This window comes from Protopterus annectens, chromosome 5.part1 (genome assembly GCF_019279795.1).
Source record: "Protopterus annectens isolate FY-2018-M chromosome 5.part1, PAN1.0, whole genome shotgun sequence".
Lineage (NCBI taxonomy): Eukaryota > Metazoa > Chordata > Ceratodontiformes > Protopteridae > Protopterus > Protopterus annectens.
This window is the reverse complement of record NC_056736.1, coordinates 365,588,037-365,612,015: the sequence shown is the minus strand read 5'-3', so window position 1 is coordinate 365,612,015 and position 23,979 is coordinate 365,588,037. Positions and strand designations below refer to the sequence as shown.

The window sequence follows — 23,979 nt, the reverse complement described above, 5'->3', positions numbered from 1 at the left end:
GTGTTGGGTGGTAGGAGGAGAGGGTTGTCTGTGTATATGAGGCAATTGCTGCATTGCCCCGAGATGCCCAGATTCATCAGGTAGACAGGAGAAATCACTGGGGGCTGACCCTTAGACATGCCTGGATAAGTGTTTATTTATTAAGTACTAAAAACTGCTTTCCATTAGACAAGTGAGGAAAATTGAGTGCTGTAGTAATTTGCAGCTTATGTAGTGCTTACAATGAGTTCTGAACAAGTGCTAAGTTCAAAGAAACAGATTTGAGTGCTGAAACTAGAAAACTGGCTAGTTATAATAAAAAAAACACTAAGCTAGAAGACTTCCCTCCAACACAGAAGGGCTTGGGGGCTCAGAAGCCTACAAACAGTCTATACCACTTAACAAGAAAGGCAGGAAACAAGCTTAGATTTTGTTTTTTTGTTTTTTTTCTTCTGTTTCCCAGATGCTCTCTTTGTACACAGTAGGAGTGCCTGAAATCAGAATATGATCTCACTGCACTCAGTTGAGTAAGCAAATGAGATGGGCCCAGAAGGAGTATCCAAACAGAAATTTACAAGAGGGGCGGGCAGTTTCAAGGCCACTAAGATTAACACCAAAACAAAAACAGGGAGGATGGGTGGGACTAACTGAAGAGCAGAGTCAAAATTTCCAGTTCAGTTAATATATATTCCTGCAACACAGTTAAATCAATTTAAATACTGTATTTTTTGAAAAAAAGTGCAGATAAAGGTACTTAAATTCTCTTATATGTCCAGTTGAATACAGCTAGATCTTAGCCAGCCAAAGCTGAGGTTTCTAAGCAGAAAATATTTCAAACTGTACCACTTAAATAGGCAAGGACAGGAAATTAAAGAATGTGGCTACCCCCACACCTGTAATTATTAACAAACAATAAAATTCAGCAGCACTGACTGAAGAGCAGAGTCAAAATTTCCAGTTCAGTTAATATATATTCCTGCAACACAGTTAAACCAATTTAAATACTGTATTCTTTGAAAAAAGTGCAGCTAAAGGTACTTAAATTCTCTTATACGTCCAGTTGAATACAGCTAGATCTTAGCCGGCCAAAGCTGAGGTTTTTAAGCAGAAAATATTTCAAACTGTACCACTTAAATAGGCAAGGACAGGAAATCAAAGAATGTGGCTACCCCCACACCTGTAATTACTAACAAACAATAAAATTCAGCAGCACTGACTGAAGAGCAGAGTCAAAATTTCCAGTTCAGTTAATATATATTCCTGCAACACAGTTAAATCAATTTAAATATTGTATTCTTTGAAAAAAAGTGCAGATAAAGGTACTTAAATTCTCTTATACGTCCAGTTGACTACAGCTAGGTCTTAGCCGGCCAAAGCTGAGGTTTTAAGCAGAAAATATTTCAAATTGTACCACTTAAATAGGCAAGGACAGGAAATCAAAGAATGCGGCTACCCCCACACCTATAATTACTAACAAACAATAAAATTCAGCAGCACTGACTGAAGAGCAGAGTCAAAATTTCCAGTTCAGTTAATATATATTCCTGCAACACAGTTAAATCAATTTAAATACTGTATTCTTTGAAAAAAGTGCAGATAAAGGTACTTAAATTCTCTTATACATCCAGTTGAATACAGCTAGATCTTAGCCGGCCAAAGCTGAGGTTTTTAAGCAGAAAATATTTCAAACTGTACCACTTAAATAGGCAAGGACAGGAAATCAAAGAATGCGGCTACCCCCACACCTGTAATTACTAACAAACAATAAAATTCAGCAGCACTGTCTGAAGAGCAGAGTCAAAATTTCCAGTTCAGTTAATATATATTCCTGCAACACAGTTAAATCAATTTAAATATTGTATTCTTTGAAAAAAAGTGCAGATAAAGGTACTTAAATTCTCTTATACGTCCAGTTGAATACAACTAGATCTTAGCCGGCCAAAGCTGAGGTTGTTCGTCTTCCCCTCCCAGATAAATGCCTTCATCTTTTGATCAATTACTATCCACAGCTTGTCCTCTGGTTGATAAAAATATGCCTGACCTGTATGTAAAATTGAAAGGACTAAAAGCATTTTCACTGCTTGTTTATTACTATCTATATCTATAGGCAAGAGCTTCCAATTTCTCAGTTTTTATATTATCTTTTGTTTAGTCTCTTCCCACATATCCTTAGCTCCCATAGCAGAAGCCTTTTTAATCCATATTCCTAAATACTTCATCTTGTGTCCCCATTAATGTGGGTATTGTTGAAACAAGTCAAGTGTGGTTACATGAGTTACAGCTATAGTCCTTGTTTTATCTTCATTAATTTTATATCCTCAAAGGACTTGAAACTATTTCAAAATGTTCCACAACACTGAAATGTCCTTTTTCTGGATTTATCAGGTACAAAGTAATATCAGCTGCAAATAAAGTTAAAATTTCTTGATTACCATACCAATTATATTGTTTAATTTCTGAGTCCCTTATTTTCTTTGACAATGGCTCTGAACAAAAAGCAAATAACAAAGGTAAAGAGGGCATCCCTGTTTGTTTCCTTGCTAATTAACCTTATTAATTACTGTATCAGGGAATGCAAGTGCTTCCATTGCACTCCTCAAAATCATAGCTTACTTTGTCAAATGCTTTCTCTGCATCAGTACTCACCAACAGGGATATTTCTTTACATTCTGCTTCCCTTTGTATCATCTTGTTCTATTAATGTTGCAAATGTTTGACTGTTCTACCCAGAACCACACTGATCCATATCTATCAATTTTAGCGACACATTTGCCTTTCTTATAGCTAATATAGACATAAACACTTTGTAATCGTGGTGTAAAATTGAAATGGGTTTATATGAAGCTGGTTCTGAAGTGTCTTTATCATCTTTAAGTATTACAGCCACCAGATCAGTATCACTATTGTCCCTCCTAACTTCCAAACTTCCACAAGAATGCCATCTATTCCTGAAGATTTTCCTGCATATTGATGATACAACTTCCAAACTTCCACAAGAATGCCATCTATTCCTGGAGACTTTCCTGCATATTGATGATACAACTTCCAAACTTCCACAAGAATGCCATCTATTCCTGGAGACTTTCCTGCATATTGATGATACATCACCATTTTTATCTCAGTTCCTCCTATTTTAACTTTTCATTCTTGAGCCTCATCTACATTTAACATTGACAATCCTGTCTTTGATAAATATTTCTATGTTTTGCTCTTTCTTAATTTCAATATTTCTCTTCTTTATACAAATTTAAACAAAATGCCTGAAATCTCTCTAATACCTCTACAGGATCTCTGCTTATTTTTCTTGTTATAAGCTCACTACGTTTGGTGGCAACTCCTTCTATTTTCTGTTGCCTAAACTGTTGTGCTCTGGAGTTATTATCAAAAAACAGTTGCTTAACAGCAATCTTTCTAAACTTATGCATATTATGCAGAGAATCCATTATTTTTTCTTTAGCACTCTGCACTTGTGCCTATTCTTTTTCAGTGAGATTCCTCTTATTCTATAATAATTAACTTTTGTCAGCCCCTGTAAACACTTTTTGTTACTCCTTAGCCATATCTTTTTTCTCTTATTTCTACCTTATTTTCCATGTTTGAGTGAATAACTGGAGCCATACCTCTCTGGGCTATATAAAGAGAAACATGACGGAACTCTCTAATTATGTGTCCCAGACAGGTATGTCCCTAGCCCTAAGTAGTATCCTTCTCTCACCCAGGATGATGCCACAATATAAACAAAAAATGATTGACTTCAACAATTGGCTTAGCTTCTGGTGTCATTCCAGGGGGATCCAGTATCTGATAGCCTGGCAGGTTATGGTAGACAGACCTCACTGCTTTGCTAGAGATGGTCTGCACCTGTCTCTCCTAGGCTTTCGGATACTGGCAAAGGGCCTTGCCTCCCCCATAGCGCCCTTTTTAGGCAATGTCAAAACAAAAAAGTTTTTCAACATAACAAAATCTAATTGAGACAAACTCAGGGTTGTGCTATTTAATGCCAGGAGTTTAAACACTTCTCACCTTGGAGTTACAGAACATGGTTCAAGGCTGCTGAGAGCACCCCAGTCATGCATGGCTACAATGCCTTCCACACATTCAGACCTCAAAATGAGCATGAAGGAACCAAAGGTAGAGGTGTATCCATCTTCATTAAAACCAAATACACCTCAAGACTGGTTAAACAGCATGACTCTCTCGAGTTACTCCATGTTCAATTAACTATCATTAAAGTACCATACCACATCCTTGCTAGGTATAGCTCCCCCACCATGAACCAGGATAAGCACACCGTTTACCTCTATTTACTGGAATCCCCTCGCCATAGAGCCCAGCACTTTAATCAAGGGAGATTTCAACTATCCTTCCATAGACTGGGGACATACATGAGCAAAAACATGCTCGCCCAGAGGTTCCTGGACTTTGTTAACACAAATGCTCTGGAACAGATAGTCTGCACCCCCACTAGGGGCTCTAATGTTCTGGACATAGTACTCACCAATATGGGGAGTCACTGTACTTCTCCATGCGTAATGTCCTCCCTGGTTAGGTCAGGCCACAGATCAGTCTCATTTGAAGTAACTAGTGGAACTGACACCCTCACAGAAACAATAATTGTAAAAAACTTTACCAAAGCTAACTACAGCCAACTAAGCAATGGTATAAAAAGCTTCATACCACTTGCAATAACAGACATCAATGACCAATATGCAGAAGTGTATGTAAATGCCCTGTACAAACACTTAGTGACTGCATAAACTCTACTGTACTTGACCGGATCAAAATCAGGTCTTCCTGTAAAAACAAGCCACCATGGTGGACTTCAAGTATAAACAGATTATATAACAAGAGGAAGAAACTGTTATTCAAAAGCAAGAGGGATATCACTATGCAGAGGAAGAGCTCCCTCCTAAGCCAAAACAAGAAAATCAGAAATCTTGTAAAGTCTTCTAAAGCAAATTATGAAACTAAAATTGCATCCCTAGCCAAGGATAACCATAAGGCATTCTTTAACTATGGCAGAAGTCTAAAACAAAATGCCCAGCTTTGTGCCAAACTAGTTATAGATGGGATCACTCATACTACACTGAAAGATATTGCCAACCTGCTAGCTGACTGATTCAGTGCAAACTTCACCCCCCTCAACCCCACCTGCTGTATCCCAAACCATACCTGACACCAGCCCTCTGCCTAGTATCTCTAGAGATCAGGTTATCTCTGCACTCGCCAAAGCCAAAGACACGACCTCAATGGGTCCAGGTAATATCACAGGCTGTTTACTAAACAATCTAAAACAAAACCTAGTGGTCCCACTTGACATTCATATCATAGCTTGAGAACCGGTTATGTTCCTGCAGAGTGGAGAACAGCAACAGTAATACCCCTGCACAAAGTGGGCCACCAACTACAGATCTACATGTCTAACCTGCCTCATTTGCAAGGCCATGGAAAGAATTATCATGGACCTTATCAACAAGGACATAGGTGACCTCTAAATGTTGGACCCAACCCAGATTGATTTCATTAAGTGTAGATCATGTTTATTAAACCTGGCCAACTTCTTTGAGAATGTCACCAAAACCATGGATGAAGGTAAGACAGTGCACACAGCCAATCTAGACCTTGCCAAAGGTTTTGACAACCCCCTCCCCCCATGATGGCATCCTTAAGAAACTTTCCCAGCTGGGGAATAACCCTTATGTTACTAGATGGGTAGCCAGTTGGTTTACCGACAAAACATACTCTGCCAAAACTGGTGACTCCACCTCCACCAGTAGACCCGTCACCAGTGGAGTATCACAGGGGTCTGTGCTGGCCCCCTAACTGTTTGGCATCTATTTCTCAGAAGTCCAGACCAAAGCAGATGACCTCTGGCTCACCAAGTTCACTGATGATTGCAAAGCAGGAGCACTGGGTCCATTATACAAAAAGGGCTAACACAAGTGAATGATTGGTGGCAAAGCCATGGTCTGAAATTAAATGCAAAAAAATGAATTATTATTCCCTTTAGCAAAACAGAATTCCCTACAAATTACAATATTGACAGCACCCCCCTGAGTTCCAACCCAGTGGTGTGAGACTTGGAAACACAAGTTCATAGCAATCTGAACTTTGAACACCAAGTTTCTACTGTGGTAAGGAAAGCCTTCTATGTAGCACACCTCATAAGCAAGGGCAATCCAGGTCAAGGGATGTTATAACTCCACTGTACTCAACCCTCATCAGACCACTGCTAGAGTATAATGCACACTTTTACATTGTATCTCACCAGACATCTGCAGCAGCTGGAGAGACCGCAGAGATTTCTCACTAAGAAAATACAGGGACTCCAAGCCATAACCCACATGGGCAGGCTGAAAGCCCTGTCACTTTACTCTGTATCTCATCAGCTGCTGAGAGGTGACTTGTGCTTGGCCTAAAGGGCAATCTCTGATCTTGCCCTAATGGAAATGCTGTACATCTGCAAGTCAAATGGGACAAGAGTTACTCACTCTAGGGATCTCAACCTAGCCTGTGACATTAACAGAACATGCTGGAGAGATAGATGTGTCTCCCAGAGACTGCTGCTTTTCTGGAATAGACTTCCTATTCACATAAAACAGAGCTCCTCACTGACCCTATTCAAATCCAACCTAGATAATTGGATGGGAGACCACAAATTTGCCCCAGGGTTTACACCCTTGTCCTTCATGGACACGGGTAGCCAGTGTTGATCACAGACCTGCTCTATTCATAAATTCACTCTGCAAACTACCCAAAAAGAACAAATGGTGATATTTGGGAATAACATGGAAAGACTTGTAAAGGCTGTAGAGCCACTAGCCTAGTAATATCCTATGAACCTATTGAACCTCTCCTAGCAGTTAGTATAATGAATCCCCTTTTCCTTTCTCCCTAATATTCCGGAGGATATCCATCCTGACAGCCTTTCTTTATCAAATTGACATGCCCATTGCTCTCCAAATGTGTCTCCTGCAGCATTGCTATTTTAACTCTGCATTTTTAATATAATGCAGCACTCTTACCTTTTTGTATATACCTATAAGGCCATTTACATTCCAAAATAATATGGATAGCATAGCCATTACGATAAGAAGTTACTGTTACACCTATTACGCATGACAGCTTTTTTTGAATGTGTATTTACAACCTTTGTGTTAAATGCACAAACTAATGTTTGACAGGTTCATCTTTATAGACATGTCTTGTCATCTCCATTTGAACGTATGTCACATTTTCAAGACTTTTTATAATGAAAATCCTCAAGCAAAACAGTAAATACATTTTCAGAATACCTCATAACCTATTAATATAGAACAAACACACAAAACTATTTACATATTCAAAAATGAAGTTTAATCCTCCCAATAAGAAAAATTGCCTCTGAATCAACAGTTGCACCCACAGGCGGTACCTATCCTAAAATTAGGGTTATTCGTACTAAAGACCATGGTACAGCCTGTGCTCCCACTTATGCAACTTTCTGTCTATTCTTTTCTTATCTCTATTCCCTTCCCAGATGTGAAAAACAGCTTGTATGCTTTCAGAAAACATTAGGTTTTAGCATTAAGAAAACGTGCACTGGCTATCTTTAAATGAAACTAAATTATACAATGTTCTATTACATGCGTTGATGCATTAAGGCTGTTAGGGGGACTGCTCTTTTTTCACTTCCAATAATTTCAAACTTAATTTTTTACAGAACTGCTTGCCCTCATACATGTAAATGTTGCATTTCTCTAATCCAACAATCCTCAGAACTCACAAGATTAATTGCTTGCACCTGCAGGCAGCTCGTTTCCATAAAACAGAAGCACAGAATGTACAACAGCCTTCAGCTACAGGTTCCTCAATGAACTGAACAAAGGAACAAAAAAATTAAGAAAATATAATTGCATATGCCAGAAACTTAGCACTTCTTATTGCACTAATCATTTTGTTGAATTATTCAAGCCTACTTGCTTACAGAAAACACTTGTTTATAGATTAAGCCAAGAGCATTATTCAGATATTTACCTATGCAAAAATAATACTTCTAACCTACTTGTCTTTAAATCCTTGATGAAACAGCACATCATTAACTCTTGGCTGTGCCATTGTAACAATCCAAGCTAAACTTTTTCTCCAAAATAGGCCATATTGAATCTCTTTATGCTATTATGAACTTTTTCAAACTGTATCTTTTCAATTGTAATTTTGACTAGCTTCCAAACACTCATAGCAACTTACATTTACTTCCTGTAAACCTTTTACTTTATTTGTAAATCTGTATTATGCTTCTTGTAACTCTATTCACTGTATATTTTATTTGTTCAAAGTTTGCATATCTCTCTAATATGGAGCTTATCTTCTCATGTATCTGCTGAAAATGGGTTCTTTTAACCCAGTCAGATTATCCTGGTAAACAAATATCAAATAAATAAATAAATAAATAAGAGAAAACACCTCAACTCAGTATATAATATAACCAGTGCGCTTTAATTCTCCATTCCCCAACCCAAAATTACAGCATATTAACTTAAATTTGTTACTGTACAGCATTTCTTCTCTTTTTACATTGTAATGCCTATATTTCTTAAAACTTAAAACAAAAAAAGTACTTGTTTACTTTAATATCTTTATCACATACAACAATTACTGAAAAGAATCGCACTCACCCCACCTTTAAGATACCCCTGACTACATATTACAGAAATCTGCTGGCTTTATACAGATTCTATTAAGAATAAAATTTGATTTGCTTACAGTTACTTTTACTCCATTTTAGTGTCCTTCTAAACATTAATGACATAAAATCGGGTATATGTTTTACAGTGTCGATAAATACTGGATCCTGGAAATGATTCTGTCAAACAGTACAGAAGCACAAATACATAAAATAAAAAGAAAATGAATAGAATCACCACGGCTAAAGGAAAAACTTTAATATAAGAACAGAGTAAGCACTTTCACAGCCCAGCAGCTACTTCGTCAGACTCAAGTAACAGCAGCATTCTTCTCCCTATTTAAAAGCAGTCAATTAGTAAAATGAATTAAGAATTCCATCCTCTTAAAGACACACAAATCAATACAATGCTAACACACTAGCAGCACTTAGTAACACATTTACAAAGGAAATACAGCAGCTTAAAACCACACATCTCAAAAATGTTTTCATACATAAAAATATATATGTAAAAAAGCTATTAAAAAAACATCAATGGGGAAGTGCCTGTGCATGCAACAATGGCTTAATAGATACTATGTCATTTATTCCTGGTGTCTTTACTGCATTAAAAAACGTAATCCAACATAATTCAGCCAGTTCAGTCTTATTCCTAATATCACCCCCTCTAATGTTATCTTTCACAATTTTCAACACAAGAACTTAAAATGGTGATCGTTCCCACTAACATTGACATGATGTGCTAAAGCGCTGCTCTCTTTAATGTTCCTGATGTCTCCAACATGTTCATGGATACGTTCCCTCAAAGATCGATTAGTCTTACCTAAGCAGAACACAAAACAGCTTTACAGTCCACCCACAAGTTTAACAAAGTCAACCGAAGTCCAGTCTTTCTCAGTCACTTTTTCTTGTAAACCCATATTTCACAAATGTCCTTGATGCTTTATAATATTACATTTATTCACTAATTTTAGTGTTGGTGGTCTTCTTTCTGTTCTTCTCCATCTCCCAGCACCAAACTCTGGTTCAAGTACAAGTTACTCCTGATTCTTCTAGCCAGCTCCTGTGTTTTTTTTTCTGTCTTTCAAGCATTTTCCTTTGGGACACTGGAAAAGGCTTCCCTGGAAAAGTCTCTCTGTGATCTTTATTGTCAGGAGAATTACAAGCAGAGTACCCTTCTGTCTGATGGCTCACTTTTATTGGATAAACTTTTGTATTTCCTCCTTACCCTGCTCTGCATCAAAAATGTCTTTCATCCTCTAAGAAAAAATATTCTGAAGACAGCTGGCTACAGTATCTTGAATCTCACATCTGATTCTCAACAATTCCTAATTGCTGGGATAAATTTGCTTTTTGTCTGTCTGGTGTACAGTGAATAATCATTTTCCAAAAAATTTCAACTGTCTCCAATTTTTAATACTTTCCATTTCTGCCACAGTTTTGTCAGGATCAACTCTTCCTGCTGGTATGTTTGCATCTTTACTAATTCAGGTCTTGGCTGCTCTCCCATGGCCAGGTTTGGAGCATACACAATGTGCTATTTCAATTAAGAATTCCTGCTGTGGAATACCAGTCCAGTTGCTTATTTGTGATTTCATAAAACTAATACAGTCTGTTCCTTCCAGTTTCTGTGGTACAGCAGAAAATCTGAGGTTTTCTATGTGTGCGCTGTCTTCTCACTTTAACATTTTTTTTTGAAACAGCACTTCTTGAAAACTCTCATACTTAGCGAGCCTTTCCTTCATTTCACTCTGATTTTTGTGATTTATCAGTTTATCTGAATTGCTATTAAAGCATCCTCTATTTTGCCAGCCTTTTTTACTTGAGTTGATATTCTACTTGAATTTTTGATTTATTTTAATCAAATTTGAGTACATTTGATTTATTTTTTCCTCTCAATTACTCGAAGCCATCTCTTGTGCCAAAGCTAGTGCTTGAACTGTTCTTTTTTTTTTTTTTTTTTTGCTGAACGGCTGCAGGATTTTTCCCATTCTGTGTTTTCTCTTAACTTTTTATACTTGATTTTCTTTCTGGCTCTCTAAATTTCTTCTTTGCTGGCATCCAGGCAGTATACTTACTTGCCAGTAACTGAATTTTACTGACACTGGCAGAATTGCTCTCTCTTATTTCTCAGTTTCTTTTTTCACAGTGGAAGAGCTGAAATCAAGCTGTTGATCAATGCATAGCCATCTTGGAAGTCTAATGTCTGGCATTATTGACTGGCTGTAAGGATCTGTTATTTACATGGGCAGGGACAAAAATAAGAAGATACATCAAAAACATTATGTATACTAAGGGACAGGTGAGAAGTGTGTGTGTGTGTGTGTGTGTGTGTGTGTGTGTGTGTGTGTGTGTGTGTGTGTGTGTGTTTGAGACAGACAGAGTGTGAACAGCAAGTGTCTGTGGCAAAGTGATGCATAGGCTGTCAAAGGTGACTATTTCGGGAAAGTGATTCAGAGACATGTAGGGCTTTCCTCGTTGTGAACAACATGTCTTTGAATCACATTTTCCTCCATAGTGAAGAGTCTCTTTTGGCCACAGCTCTTAACCACCAGTGGTGGGGTTCTTTCTGAATCCCTGGGAATGTGGTTAGTTAGTTAGTTAGTTAGTTAGTTAGTTAGTTAGTTAGTTAGTTAGTTAGTTAGTTAGTTAGTTATCTAAAGTTCATTAATGGGATTTGAGAGTTGAGTTCACTAAAAGTTTCCTGAAAGAAAGAATATTTTTCTCCACCTAAACACTAAAATTCTACCTTATGAGTTGCAATCTGTGACATGATAACCTGAGCAGTCTGAATTGCCTTTGTAGATTGCTGTAGGCACATTCCCCAGTCTGTATCCTTCTTTGTACACTCCATGTTGCTCTACTTTGTGGTTGAAAACTGACAAAAGAGCAGTTCTGATACCTGGGTAACAAATAAAAATGCACATATTTCAATCTGTGGCACATCTTCTTTAAGTGCTTTTTGCCTTTAAGCCTTCTGGCCATTAAGCCTCTCTCTATCATACTTGAGCCCATTCATTTCTCTCTACTGGGATCTCCAGAAGGGACATTAGTTAGCTCTGTAGGAGTCATCATTCAGATAGCCGTGAAGGTACTTTGTGCTCTAGATGACATCCTGGCAAGGATGCAGTGCAGGAAGAAAGTCAGTAAGGGTGTAGTGACTCTGTAGTCTTTGACACCTCCTTATTCATTCTGATGTGTACATCCATGTATATGCAAAAGCCATCATGTAGATCATGTCCACCTTCAGTCTCTGATGTGCAGGGTGGTCCAAGCCTGAAAACTCTAGTATATCTTCATCTATGAAACCAATGCTAGAATATCAATGGGTTATCTGTGGGTAGGAATGACCAACACTGAAGAATGTCCAGCTGGGCCCAATAAAGGCAACCCTCTGAGTCAGGGAGGATCCCTATCACAGCTGGGAGACCCCCTGGAGTCTCTAACTAGAGATCATCCAAGAAAAAGATAATAGTAAAGAGTTCCTTGATGAGGTCACTAAGAGCCAGTCATACAGATAATAAAGAACATTGTTTTTTTTTCTCCTACAAGACATTTGCTACAATGGCTATTACACCAGCAAATGTTTTGAGTTTAGAAGAGAAAGTAAAAAGAATTATTTTATATTAAAATGTCAATTATTTTATTTTTATTTATTTTTATTTTTTATTTTTTATTTTACATTTGTTAACCGGGAGAAATCCGACTGGATACATGTCCATTTTCAGCAGAGGCCCGGGGAGAAAAGCTCCAAACAATACAGATAAAAAACATTCAAAAAACATTAAAAAAAGTCAAACAACAAAATGAGATATTAAATAAATACATTATAAGGATGTGATAGAATATGAATAAGGTAATGACATAGTAAATTTTTATAATATTACTATAAAAAATTTCATTTCAAAATTTCGACAGAATAAAAAGAAACATGAGAAAAATCTTTATCATGGGGTACGAAGTCAGCTATTCCTAAGAGAGAAACTGATGGATAAAGGTCTATTGTAGTAGAGTTTATTCAGGAGAGAGTTTAAGAGGATTTAGATTTGTATAAAGGAAGGGAATCCATATCAGAGCCTAGGAATTGTTAGTCAGGAAATGAGCATTGGCATAGCCAGTGCTTCTGAAAGTGGTGAAACAGTTGTTTTTTGAATTGGGGTAGAGAGGTAGTGGTAAGAATACTGGTGGGAAGAGAGTTCCAGACTTTTCCTACAGCGTTTGTAAAGAGTGCATCGCCTCCTACGTTATAAGCTTTGACCATTTTCAAGAGTGGTTTGCTCGCAGAGCGTAGAATTACCCAAAACTAACTGAAGGAACATCCCGTGTGATCCTCAGATGCTGAAATGTCAATAGACACCTATTAGTTTTAGTGACACCATCCAGGTGTTGCTCCGGGGTTGTATCCACTAGGAATGTCACCATATGAAACATAATGTACCAGATGTGCTATTTGTAGCTGCCTTGCTCCAAGACCATTTGAAAGTTTCCTTTCCTTTTGGAATGAGGATAACATGAGAATAAACTTTAGGTTTCTCTTCAAAGGATGGGTAGCTTCTATAGCTCCTTTGAGGAGAAGAGTCTTGTTGTGGCCTGAGAGCTCGGCTGAGATACAAAAAAAATCAAAGCAGTAGTCCACCCTGATCACATCTTTAATCAACTGGTCCCTTATGATTGTTCTCCAGGTTGGGATCCACTCAGAGAAAAAGACCTCACAATTAGTCCTAAATGGTAGTCAGGACTGCAACTGCAGGGCCATTGGGGCTGCCCTTCTTGATAGCTGATGCTTGGAAAGTACCTGCTTATTCTATGGAGTGGCTTTTTCTTTCTTTCTAGACACATGTGGCTTGGAAAAGGGTGGGTGGCTATCCTACTGCAAAACAGTCAGAGTGTGTTTCCTGTTTCCTGTTTGTGACACCCTCAGTCAGGTCATGGGATGCCTGACCAATAAGAGCCCCTAACCAGAACAGCGCACCTATATTGTCCTGTATGACCTCATTCTTAAAAGAAGAGACCCTGAGTTTCACTCTCCTGTGCCAGCACTTATATGAGCCTGCAATCATATAAATAGCACCACACCAGTTAAGGTTATGTTGGGCTACATAGAAGCTGTGATAAATGTCTTAACCAGATCCTCCTTCATCTGAAAGTCATGGAGCTCTAACCCAATTCTTTGGTGCCTGATCCACTCTGCAGGAACAGAGCATGGAGAATTGGAATGAATAGTTAAGATACCCAAGCCTCGCTATAATAATGAAGAACACCCTTCTGTCTATCTATCCCAATGTCTTGAACTCCTTGTCAGATGGTAATATGGAAAGGAATTTTGCTTTGTGGGACTTATGTTGGAACAAAGAAATCATATAGGACTGTGCAGTACATACCTCTCAATCTCTTAGAACAAGAAATCTGGACAAAACCACAAATAATGGGGGCAAAAGCCCCAAAACAGGGACACTTTTTAAAATATTGCTCTGACAAACCTAGAGAGTTGATAAAATAACAAGGTTTGTATTAGTATGAATTTTCTGAAGGCTAGTAAGTCTGAAAATCAAATGTCTGCCATTATTTTCTGACTTTAGTCCTCAGTGATTTGCCAGAAAACTACAATTTTATGAGAAACGGACCAAAAATATGAGTCAAAACTCTGGATAGTCTGCTAAAATCTTGACAGTTGAGAGCTATGATGCTGTACTATGCTTACATTGGGTCCAACTGCAAACATCTTGATGCTTACAGACAGCATCAGGCTTTGTGTGAGCAGATGGTGTAGAATTTATGTACTTTTAGGTTGCAAAGACAGCAACTTTAAGAACGGGCTCCCTAGGTATATGACCCAAGACTCTCATGCATCTTGTCTAGATATACTGATTAATGAGTTTCCAGAAAGAAGACAAATGAAAAATAATGCTATCTTGATTCTTTGTGTACATTTCCTTAGACAATGAGGGAGAGGATGAAAGAGTGTGATGTCCCTCTCAATCCTGACTCCCAAATAGATGAGTTGGCACTCATTAAATCTGAATGGGGATGACAACAACCTGAGTGAATGCTAGATTGGGTGACAGGGATCCCAGCCCTAGCTCAGAAATGGATAGTCTAGTGCCCATTAGATGTGCAAGTGGTTGATGGCACAATGGGTGTATTATGGATTGGTTTACTGTGCTCCAGCACTCAGGAAAACATACTAGATTTGGCACTTTGACAGTGGATGCTGACTTAGAGACTGCCACTGGGCATTAGTTCCTTTTCTCTGAGAGTGCATTCCTGCACCCTTGAGGACAGGTCCCATTAAATGTCAAGCAGCTGATGATCATCCATGGTTGGTCCATGGACCATGCAGGTGCAAGGGAACTCAATGGGGCTTTATTGACCATGGTTGAAATGCTCTGAAGGCTTGTCCATCCCAGGTGAAACCAGAACTTGCACAACAAGAGACATAAAGATATGAAGAGGAGTAGGCTGTATGCATTCATGATCGCAGTCCTTAATTAAAGGACAGACTGCATGAAACCTGGATGACGCACTCCCAATATTGGTTGCCATGAGTAAACTTCTTATAAGGTGTTTTGTCATGAGCTCAACCATTTGTTAGTCAGGAAAGGCAATGGTGATGTCCATGAGACTACCTTATGGGTGGCTTTGGCAGGAGATGGAGGCAACTGATGCCTAGGTTCTGATTCCTTACCTGTGTCATGTTGCTATGGCACTGGCCAGTGACTGCATACTGGACCCCTCTCTTAGTCATTGTGCTATGTGTATTCAACACCCCTCAGAGCATTTTCAGAGATAATCAGCATGTCTGTCTCTTCTTTGACTGTGAGTGGGTGGGATGAAATTTTAGCATGCAAAATGTGCTTAAAATGTTACTCAACACCCAAGCAATACGGGACTCATACCTCTCAACCTCTTAGCACAAGAAATCTGGATAAAACCTAAAATAATGGGGACACAAAGGCCCAAAAATAAGGACAGATTTTAAATATTGTTCCTATAATCTTAGAAAGTTACTAGAATAACAGGATTTGTGTTAGTATGCATTTTCTGAGGGATACAAAGTCTGAAACTCAAATGTATGTTGTTACATAGTGACTTCAATCCTCTGTTTTACCAAAAAAACACACATTTTATGAGAAACAGAACACAAATATCAGGCAAAAATCTGGACAGTCTGTGAAAATCTGGACACTTGAGAGCTATGGACTGCTTGTGCTAGTTCTGTTTCATGCTTTGACAGCTACTACTGGAACCTTTGGAAAGTTTTAGCTTTTCAGGAGCTGAACACAGAAACCTTTTCACAGTGAGCATTCAGACTAACATAGGAACCATGTAACTGGCAAAAATAGAAACAAGAGCTATTACAAAATCTGCTGCAAGTCCCACAGTCAGAGAAAACCTTTTGCTGATCTGGGGATAGCAGAAGAGAAAATCCTAATAGTCACTCACTGCAAAAGGCTTCTATTATCATAACTTGTTTTTCTAAATCTATCCACATCTATAACCAGAAGAGATGAGCAGCTGATTAGGTAAAGCTTTTTTATACTAATATCTGTTGGTCACTCAGGCCTGAAAAAATGAAGCATGCCTATCAGCAAGCTATACATTCCAGAGTTAACTTTTAATATCACAGAAGCCCTGCAGCAATAGTACTGTAATTACACCTGCTTAAATAAAACTGATGTGGCTTTCATGATGTGGTATCTGATGAAAGTCCTTTGTCAGATTCCATTGCACTACCCATCATCACTGATCGCAGCATCACCTATCAGTAATTAGCTGATTTGTGGAAAGCAACATTTCTCCCAAAGCACTTGTTTAGAGGAAATGGCATCCTTTTTAAGCTCTTGCTAGAGAGGAAGACATATTCCGTCCATGTCTGCATGACTATGCTCATCATGTAGCATGTGCAGATAAGGCAAACTTAGCTGTGGCCATGTTTATAAGATGGAAGAAAATTATCCTTCAAAAGATTTAAAGCTAGCAGCACTTATGTGTTATAGTTGTTATAGTCCTATATGTCACTAAACTTCTGTGTTTAAACACAGATAATTGCAGTACTCCAATATGAATCATCCTTTGGATGGTAACCATTTGAAATGTCAGGCTGTTCTATAATGAGTCTGATAATGTGAAGACTGAATAGCTGAAAAAATTGACTTACATATACTGTCTGTGATGGTCATTTTTTTAGAATAATCCCCTTTCCCTGAGGTATGGTGATACTGGAGTTAGTATATATAAGTTGAGGGGTATAAGGGGTGTAGGGCGGGCTTGCCCACCTGCAAAAAAAAAGTTTAAAGAATAGCGATGTTTGAGATCACCCTTCTCCTGCATTTTCAATCATTTTTACAGTGTGCCATCACTTGGCATTTTGAGTGTCAGTATTTCAATAGGGAGCCTCTTTGGGAGTGGTATATACAGCAGTCTATAGTGTTTGATCCTGTAATCCTTTTTTATGTGTGCATTTACAAATTGGAGTTACTATAGGTTTGGAGTGCTTCTGTTTTTTCACATTACGGTATTAACTTAAAAAGAATTCATTTATTTTTTTCTTGTTTTTTCATGTGATACAGCTCTACTGATTCATTTGATGTACCGATGATGTTGATATCAAGTAGGTTATTTTGAACAGTTTTTTTATTTCTTTTCTTTTTAGCATGTCTACTTCCTCTTACAGATTACTTAATATGAAATGTTTAAATCATCGAGTCTACAAAAACTCTTCTTACCTCAATCTTCTGGAAGGAGTTGGTGATCATGGCAATTAACATGTTCAGGAGTATGATTACCATCACAATTGTGTAAATGCCATACAAGATCTGTCCTACATATCCAGCTACCGCATATTTAGACATGTTCACAGCACCATAATTTTCCATTCCAAACATGGTCCAGAATAAAAATGGAAGGGTCTCATTGAAACTGTTAAAAGATGAAAAATAAAAAAGTTTACTTATGCATGGTGTGCTTACATACTCTTCAGAAAATATTACAAAAACAGATAGTATACCAATAAATAAGACAGAAGTGCAGCCAAACTAGGGCATGAATTTACACTGCTCATATGGTTCTACTTTTCAACCAATGGTACAACATTACTACATTTTTTTCTGCAAAGAAGACGCTCCAGTTATAATTAAAGAATGCACAGAGACCAAATCTGAAGAATGATCACTAACATGGTAAAGTGTATCTCAGTAGCAGTATGCAAAATTGTTTGTTTAGGACATGCTGTTGACTATTCCAAAAAAACCCATATGTGCTTAGGTTACATATTTTAAGGACTGTGCTTCAGAAAAGTAATTCTCAATTTCCTGATTTGAAACACTACAGAAAAAAGCAAATATTTGGTCTTTACCAAAATCCAAATACTTTCTTTTCCCTGTTATGTTCTGACTTCGGAGATGATGATACAATTCAATGGTTGGAAAACTGACAACATGTTCATAATTACTAGCTATCCCCCCACCCCCATTCTGTATACTAGTGTCAGCATTTGATTTCCCTGGTGTGAGAAGAGAACCCATAGCCTTCTGCATCAAAAGTAAGTGTACTACCTGTTGCTCCACTGACACTGAACAACACAACTATGAAACTCTGCGACTGGCACTGACAGATTGATATCCTCGGTGATTTACAAAAACAAAACAAAAAAAATAAATAATATTAAAGGAAATCTTGCAGTTAGTCTAGAGATCTAAGCCACTTGCCTGATAATAATTAAGGTTCAGGGTTTAACTCTAGGCAAAATCACTCAACTAGAGAATGCCCCTAATTGAGACATTACACACACACACACACACACACACACACACACACACACACACACACACACACACACACACACACACACACACACACACACACACACACACACACACACACACACAAACACACACACACACTCATACGCATGCACACACATATTGCCACTGGTCACTTTCACACTCTTACTGTCCCTGTGAATAGTAATAGAGTCTGTTGTTCAATCCTGCCTGTGGTTACATTTCACCATGACAGCATTATTATTGTTTTTTATTATAACTGTTAACTGGCTAAGCTCACTAGGCACACAATGTCTTTTCTCAGGTGCACCCAGGACATTGTCTAGAAAAATGACTTCCTCAGAGTCATACAACATGCAAGAGAAACTGGGCGGCACATAACAAGGACTATATTCCATTACAAGAAAACCTAAGCTTTTCATTGACAAGAAATACATACTATATGTAATTCACACAGTAACGCTTCCTGACAATGGTGTTACATTCTGTTTTGTTTACAGGTTCCTCAGCTTTTACCAGTATGAAATATGCCACACAGAAAGTACAACACCTACCATACACCACACATGAATCTGCAAATCAAGAGAGTTTTAGTTTCCTGGATGTGCAGTTCCTCATGTTTACCTCTACTAAACCAATAACACTATGAGAAAGAACTCACTATACATAGTTACGACAGTTAATAGCGGGATACTGTCCCCAGAGATGAAAGATCAATGCTGTGTTTGCTCTAAAAAGGAGCTTGGGCTTGCCTGCTGTTGCTCTATATAGCTCTCTGTTGTGTTACGCTGACACTGCCATCTCCTATTTAAATCACTCACATTAGGATGTTGGCTAATGCTGAAGTTTCTGGGCTTGCAGTCACCTACAAGGTTCTAATGCTTGCTGTGCTTTCTCCCGTGAGGCCCTAATGCCTGTTGTGTTTTCTCCCTTGAAGTCCTATTGCTTGCTATGTTTCCTTCTGCAAGGTCCAAACGCTGGGTTTTTTTTTGTTTGTTTTAATAATGAAACTACCCCCCCAGCCAACACAGGGCTTGTTCAACTAACCATGCCATCTAGTGCTGGATCTGGCTCTAACTGGATCTTACATGCAAACAAATGCAATAAATAAATACTGTATCTGGCTGTACAAGCAATGTAAAGAAAGATAAAGAATAGATGCTGTCCAGAGTGGACAACTAAAATGGTATAAAGGATGCATCCAGAATGTTGTGAGTAGAAAATGTTACATTTCTGCACAGGTGGTCAGAATTGTGGACATGAAAAAGTCCCATAAATACATGCACATTATATGAAGAGAGTATTAAAATGGAGAACATCGATATCTGTGCAGTGACTGAGACCTAGTTCAAGGCTCTAGAGAGCACCCCTGCATTACCAGGCTATAACTCATACCACACTTTTCGGCTATCTAACCTGGACCAGAACACCAAAGGCAGAGGTGTGTCCATATTCTATGCACACCTCCAGGCTAGTTGCACAGCATAATGCATCCAAGGTAGTACACAGCCTGGGATGTCGTCTGGTCCCATGGATGCTGTATTCTTAGCTTTGGAGAGTGCGTTTTTTACCTGTGTGGCCGTGATTACTGGAATTTGGCAATCTTTTGGTATTGAGATGGGCCCTTTATGGGGTGAGAGGGGGGTGAAGTTGTCACTGAATCAATCTGCCAGGATATTGGCAATGTCCTTGGGATCAGTATATTTAATGCCATTCTGTTGTAGCTCAGAGCAGATCTGAGCATTGCCATTTAGATTCTTGACACAGCTATAGAAGACCTTGTGGTTGTCTTTGGGATCTTTGGCAATTTTATTTTCATAACTAGCTTTGGAGGATTTTATGAGGGATCTCAGCTTCTTACTGAGGCTGGTAAGGGAGATTTTGCATCCTGGGATTTTCCTCTTTTCTGCAACAGTTTCTTCCTTCTGTTGTATAGTTTGTTTATGACAGGGGAAAACCAGATTGGCTTCCTTTTTTGGAGGACAGCATCTTGGTTCTATTTAGGATGGCACTATTCATGCACGAGTAGATGTGCTCGTACAGTGCTTAATGTAAGATTCAGCAGTCGAACTTCCAGTTCCCGTCTGCATGGGTGTCATGACGTTTGTCACTTCTGACTTCAGTAGCATGAGGTTGGCCTTGGAGAAGTTTTTTACGGATGTTTCCTTAATGGGGGGTGGGGGTGGGATGTGGATGTCAAAGGTGATTAGCTTATGGTCAGACCTAACCAATGGGGGGGTGACCACTGGTGTGGAGCATCGATTTCCATGTTGGTAATGACCAGGTCCGGGATATTGGAGCCCCTGGTGGGACAATGGATTAGTTGATCCAGGGCATTGGAATTTATGAATTCCAAGAACCATTGGGCAAAGGTGTTGGCACATGAGTAGTTTTCCCAATTAATGACAGGGTAGTTGAAATCACCCAGTATTAGGGTGTTTGGTTGTATCTTAATATTTTCCAGTGTTTAGAAAGGTGTAGTGAGAATTTTGGGGCATGGTGAGGGATCTGCAGCAAGCTACAATTTGGATTGCAGTCTTACCTAGTGTTAGTTGCACCTGGAGAATTTCGGATGCATTGTGTTGGGCAACTAGGCTGGAGGTGTGAATATCCTTTGTAAATATGGACATTCCTCCACCTTTAGTGTTTTGGTCCTGGTTTGGTGTCTGAAAAGTGTGGTAAGAGTTGTAGCCTGGTATTGCAGGGGTGCTCTCTGGAGTAATATGTGTGTATAAGGCATAAGTGCTGTTACATTTTTCAATGTCTAACAGATGCTCATAGATCCTCTCTCTTAATTTTGTAGAGATTTTGCCCACATAAAAAACTGGACCGATGTTACAACATGTAATGTGAATTACTTATTTTGAATCACAAAAAAATTGTTGTTAATGTTATATGTATAACCTCTCAGTGCAAATTGTTCTCCTATCAAAATACTTGAATACTGAGAACATCAGCCACATTTTACCATAGCTTTTTTTCTGTTTATTAATAGTAACATTGCATTTAAAACGATGTATCTTTCTTTTAAACAATATATGGTATTTCCCCTATTTTTTACACAATCTTTTTAAACAAATCTTTATCAAGTGAAAAAAAATACCCAGTTCTTTCTAAGTAAAGGATATAAGGTCTTTCACCTATTTTTTAAACAATTTTTCAAACAAATCTTTATCAAGCAAAAACACTACCAGTTCTTTTTAAGAAAAGGGTAAAAAAAATAGCCGATCACACTTCATTTTTTATCTTTCACCTATCTACTGTCCTACAATATTTCATTTGTTTATAAATCTTATTATGTACATTTACTGTTGTACTTAGTATACAACAATGCTTCACTGATAGGCACTAAGTAAACCTGAATATGAGTTTGAATCACTTGTAGAGGAAGTACAGTGCTGAACTGCTGTGAATTATACATTATTCTGATACATATTTATTCATTCATTCATTAAGTCATTCATTCATGTATGCATGTCTGCAATTATCTGTTTTATGTTTGTTAACTAAACAGGTCTTACCAAGGACCTTTTTCAGCCATGGCCACTGACATTTGACACTCAGGTTACTTTTAATGTTAAGATACATTTTATATTGTTTTTCTTGTATTGTATAGTATAAATATTTACATACATAAAAGTATTTTTGAACACATATGTCTCTTAATAACAGGTAGAACATAGACTTCATTTGGGAGTAATATTTTTTTCAGAAATATTACAGATTTAAGTCACATTTTACAAAGATTTACATACAAAATAGTATTGCCTAACAGAGCTATTTATAACAGGTGAAGGTTATAGCATTCAGGTATGTATTATATATCAATGAAAATTGCATTTTTTTATATTTCTTGTCACGTATCTTGTATGCATATACATTTATGGTCCTTTCTGTGCTGGACATGTGGTTACTGTCTAAATGTTTGGTGGATAGTCCCACAAGCACGTTATCTCCTGAAAGAGAGTGAAATCCATGCCATTGGGGCAACCGTTATAAAAGACTTTCACCCTAGGAATTTACTTAAGGGTGGCCTCTCCAATGAAAATGTGTCCACATTAGCTGATAAGAGATTGTTTAAGGAGCCTTATAAGGATATTTGTACATATGGAGGGCAGTAACCACAACACAGGAATTCAAAGGTTAGCGAGTTCAAATGGCGGGTTGCTCTAGCACTAACTGGGAGCTAGTTCATTTACTAACTGGGAGCTAGTTCACTTTCTGAAATGCTGTGCTATATTGTTCACTTATGTCTGATAATGTAATAAAATGACAAATTTAATTTGTAGTGATTTGCATTTTTGTATTATAGGCAGATTTTATTGCTATCATAGGAATGTACTATTCAAGGTCAGGCGTAAGCATGCTTATTCTTATGGCTCTTCTGATATCAAATGCAAGGAGGGACGTGACTCTATATGCAGATTTCAGTTGTTATTAGTGTTTTGTACACCAGATATTACTTGTGTGTGGGGAAAGAAGGCTAGTTGCTAATCAAAGATTTATCCAAGGTATTTTTTGGATAAGTAAAGGGTCAGTATTACTTAGAATGTTTCATATTTGTATGACCCAGTTGGCAGAAAGCTTTTTTATGAGTTTTTAAAAACATAGAGAAGGAGTTGTTATAGCTTGACAACAGTTCATCATCCTTCGGCCATTTCCAAAGGAGAATGAAATCTTTCTGCAACTTGTTTTGCAACCTGCTGTAAGGTGAGAAGAACAGTATCACCTGTATACCTGTATATATGGTGCATGGGCCTGTTTCTAACTTAAGAATCAATATGGAAAACAGCCATGGATGTAGGATGGAGTCCTGTGGCACTCCAGTATGAAATATGCTTTTTTCTGATGTTTTGTTTCAGTGGGTAATCATAAATGTTCTATCACTGAGATAGGAAAATAATCACATCACTGTTGTCTCTCTAAACCCAACCTGGATCAGGACATTGGGGAATAGAATGTGACTGAGTTAAAGGCTGTCTTGAGATTAATAATCAGAGCACCACTTAACTGGTCTCCCTTCATAGCTTCATAAATTTGGTGCATCACTTTATAGCTATTTTTTTTTAATTTCTCCAAAGCTTTTGGGTTTTTAATACCATGATGGGAATGGACCCCATTCCTAAGTCAAAGTACGATTAAAGTTCATGAAATTAGTATTGTTTCAATCTTTGATGTCAGCCAACAGTGCTCTTTGCAGCAACCACAATGTGCCCATGAATGACTCCTTCTGCAATTCATATGGGGTTACATGTATTGGTTGTTGTGTCTTTTGGCTTTTCCCGGTTAGGGGTCGCCACAGCGGAACTCCAGTCCACTAATGATTGGCAGTAGATTTTTAGGTGCTGAGTTGTCAGCCCTGATGCACAACTTTCAATGAAGGTATGCCCATTCATGCATGTCTTCATGCAGAAGACGCTCTAGCTGAGAATTGAACCGGACAGCATCTTACTGTGAGGCAACAATGCCACTGCACCACCACCACCACAGTGGTTACATGTATTGGTAACATATCTAAATACGATTATAGATTCTTTTTTATAAGACCTGTTG

General features: G+C 38.1%; 1 protein-coding gene across 1 annotated transcript in view; it reads right to left on the bottom strand.

Annotated features, from left to right (window-relative positions):
• Positions 1-23,979, bottom strand: part of LOC122803163 (short transient receptor potential channel 2-like) — a 1,104,815-nt gene that overhangs the window by 69,512 nt on the left and 1,011,324 nt on the right. Inside the window, exon 18 of the mRNA XM_044072780.1 lies at positions 17,371-17,563. Within this exon, the coding sequence (XP_043928715.1) occupies positions 17,371-17,563 (193 nt within the window). The remainder of the gene's footprint in view (positions 1-17,370; positions 17,564-23,979) is intronic.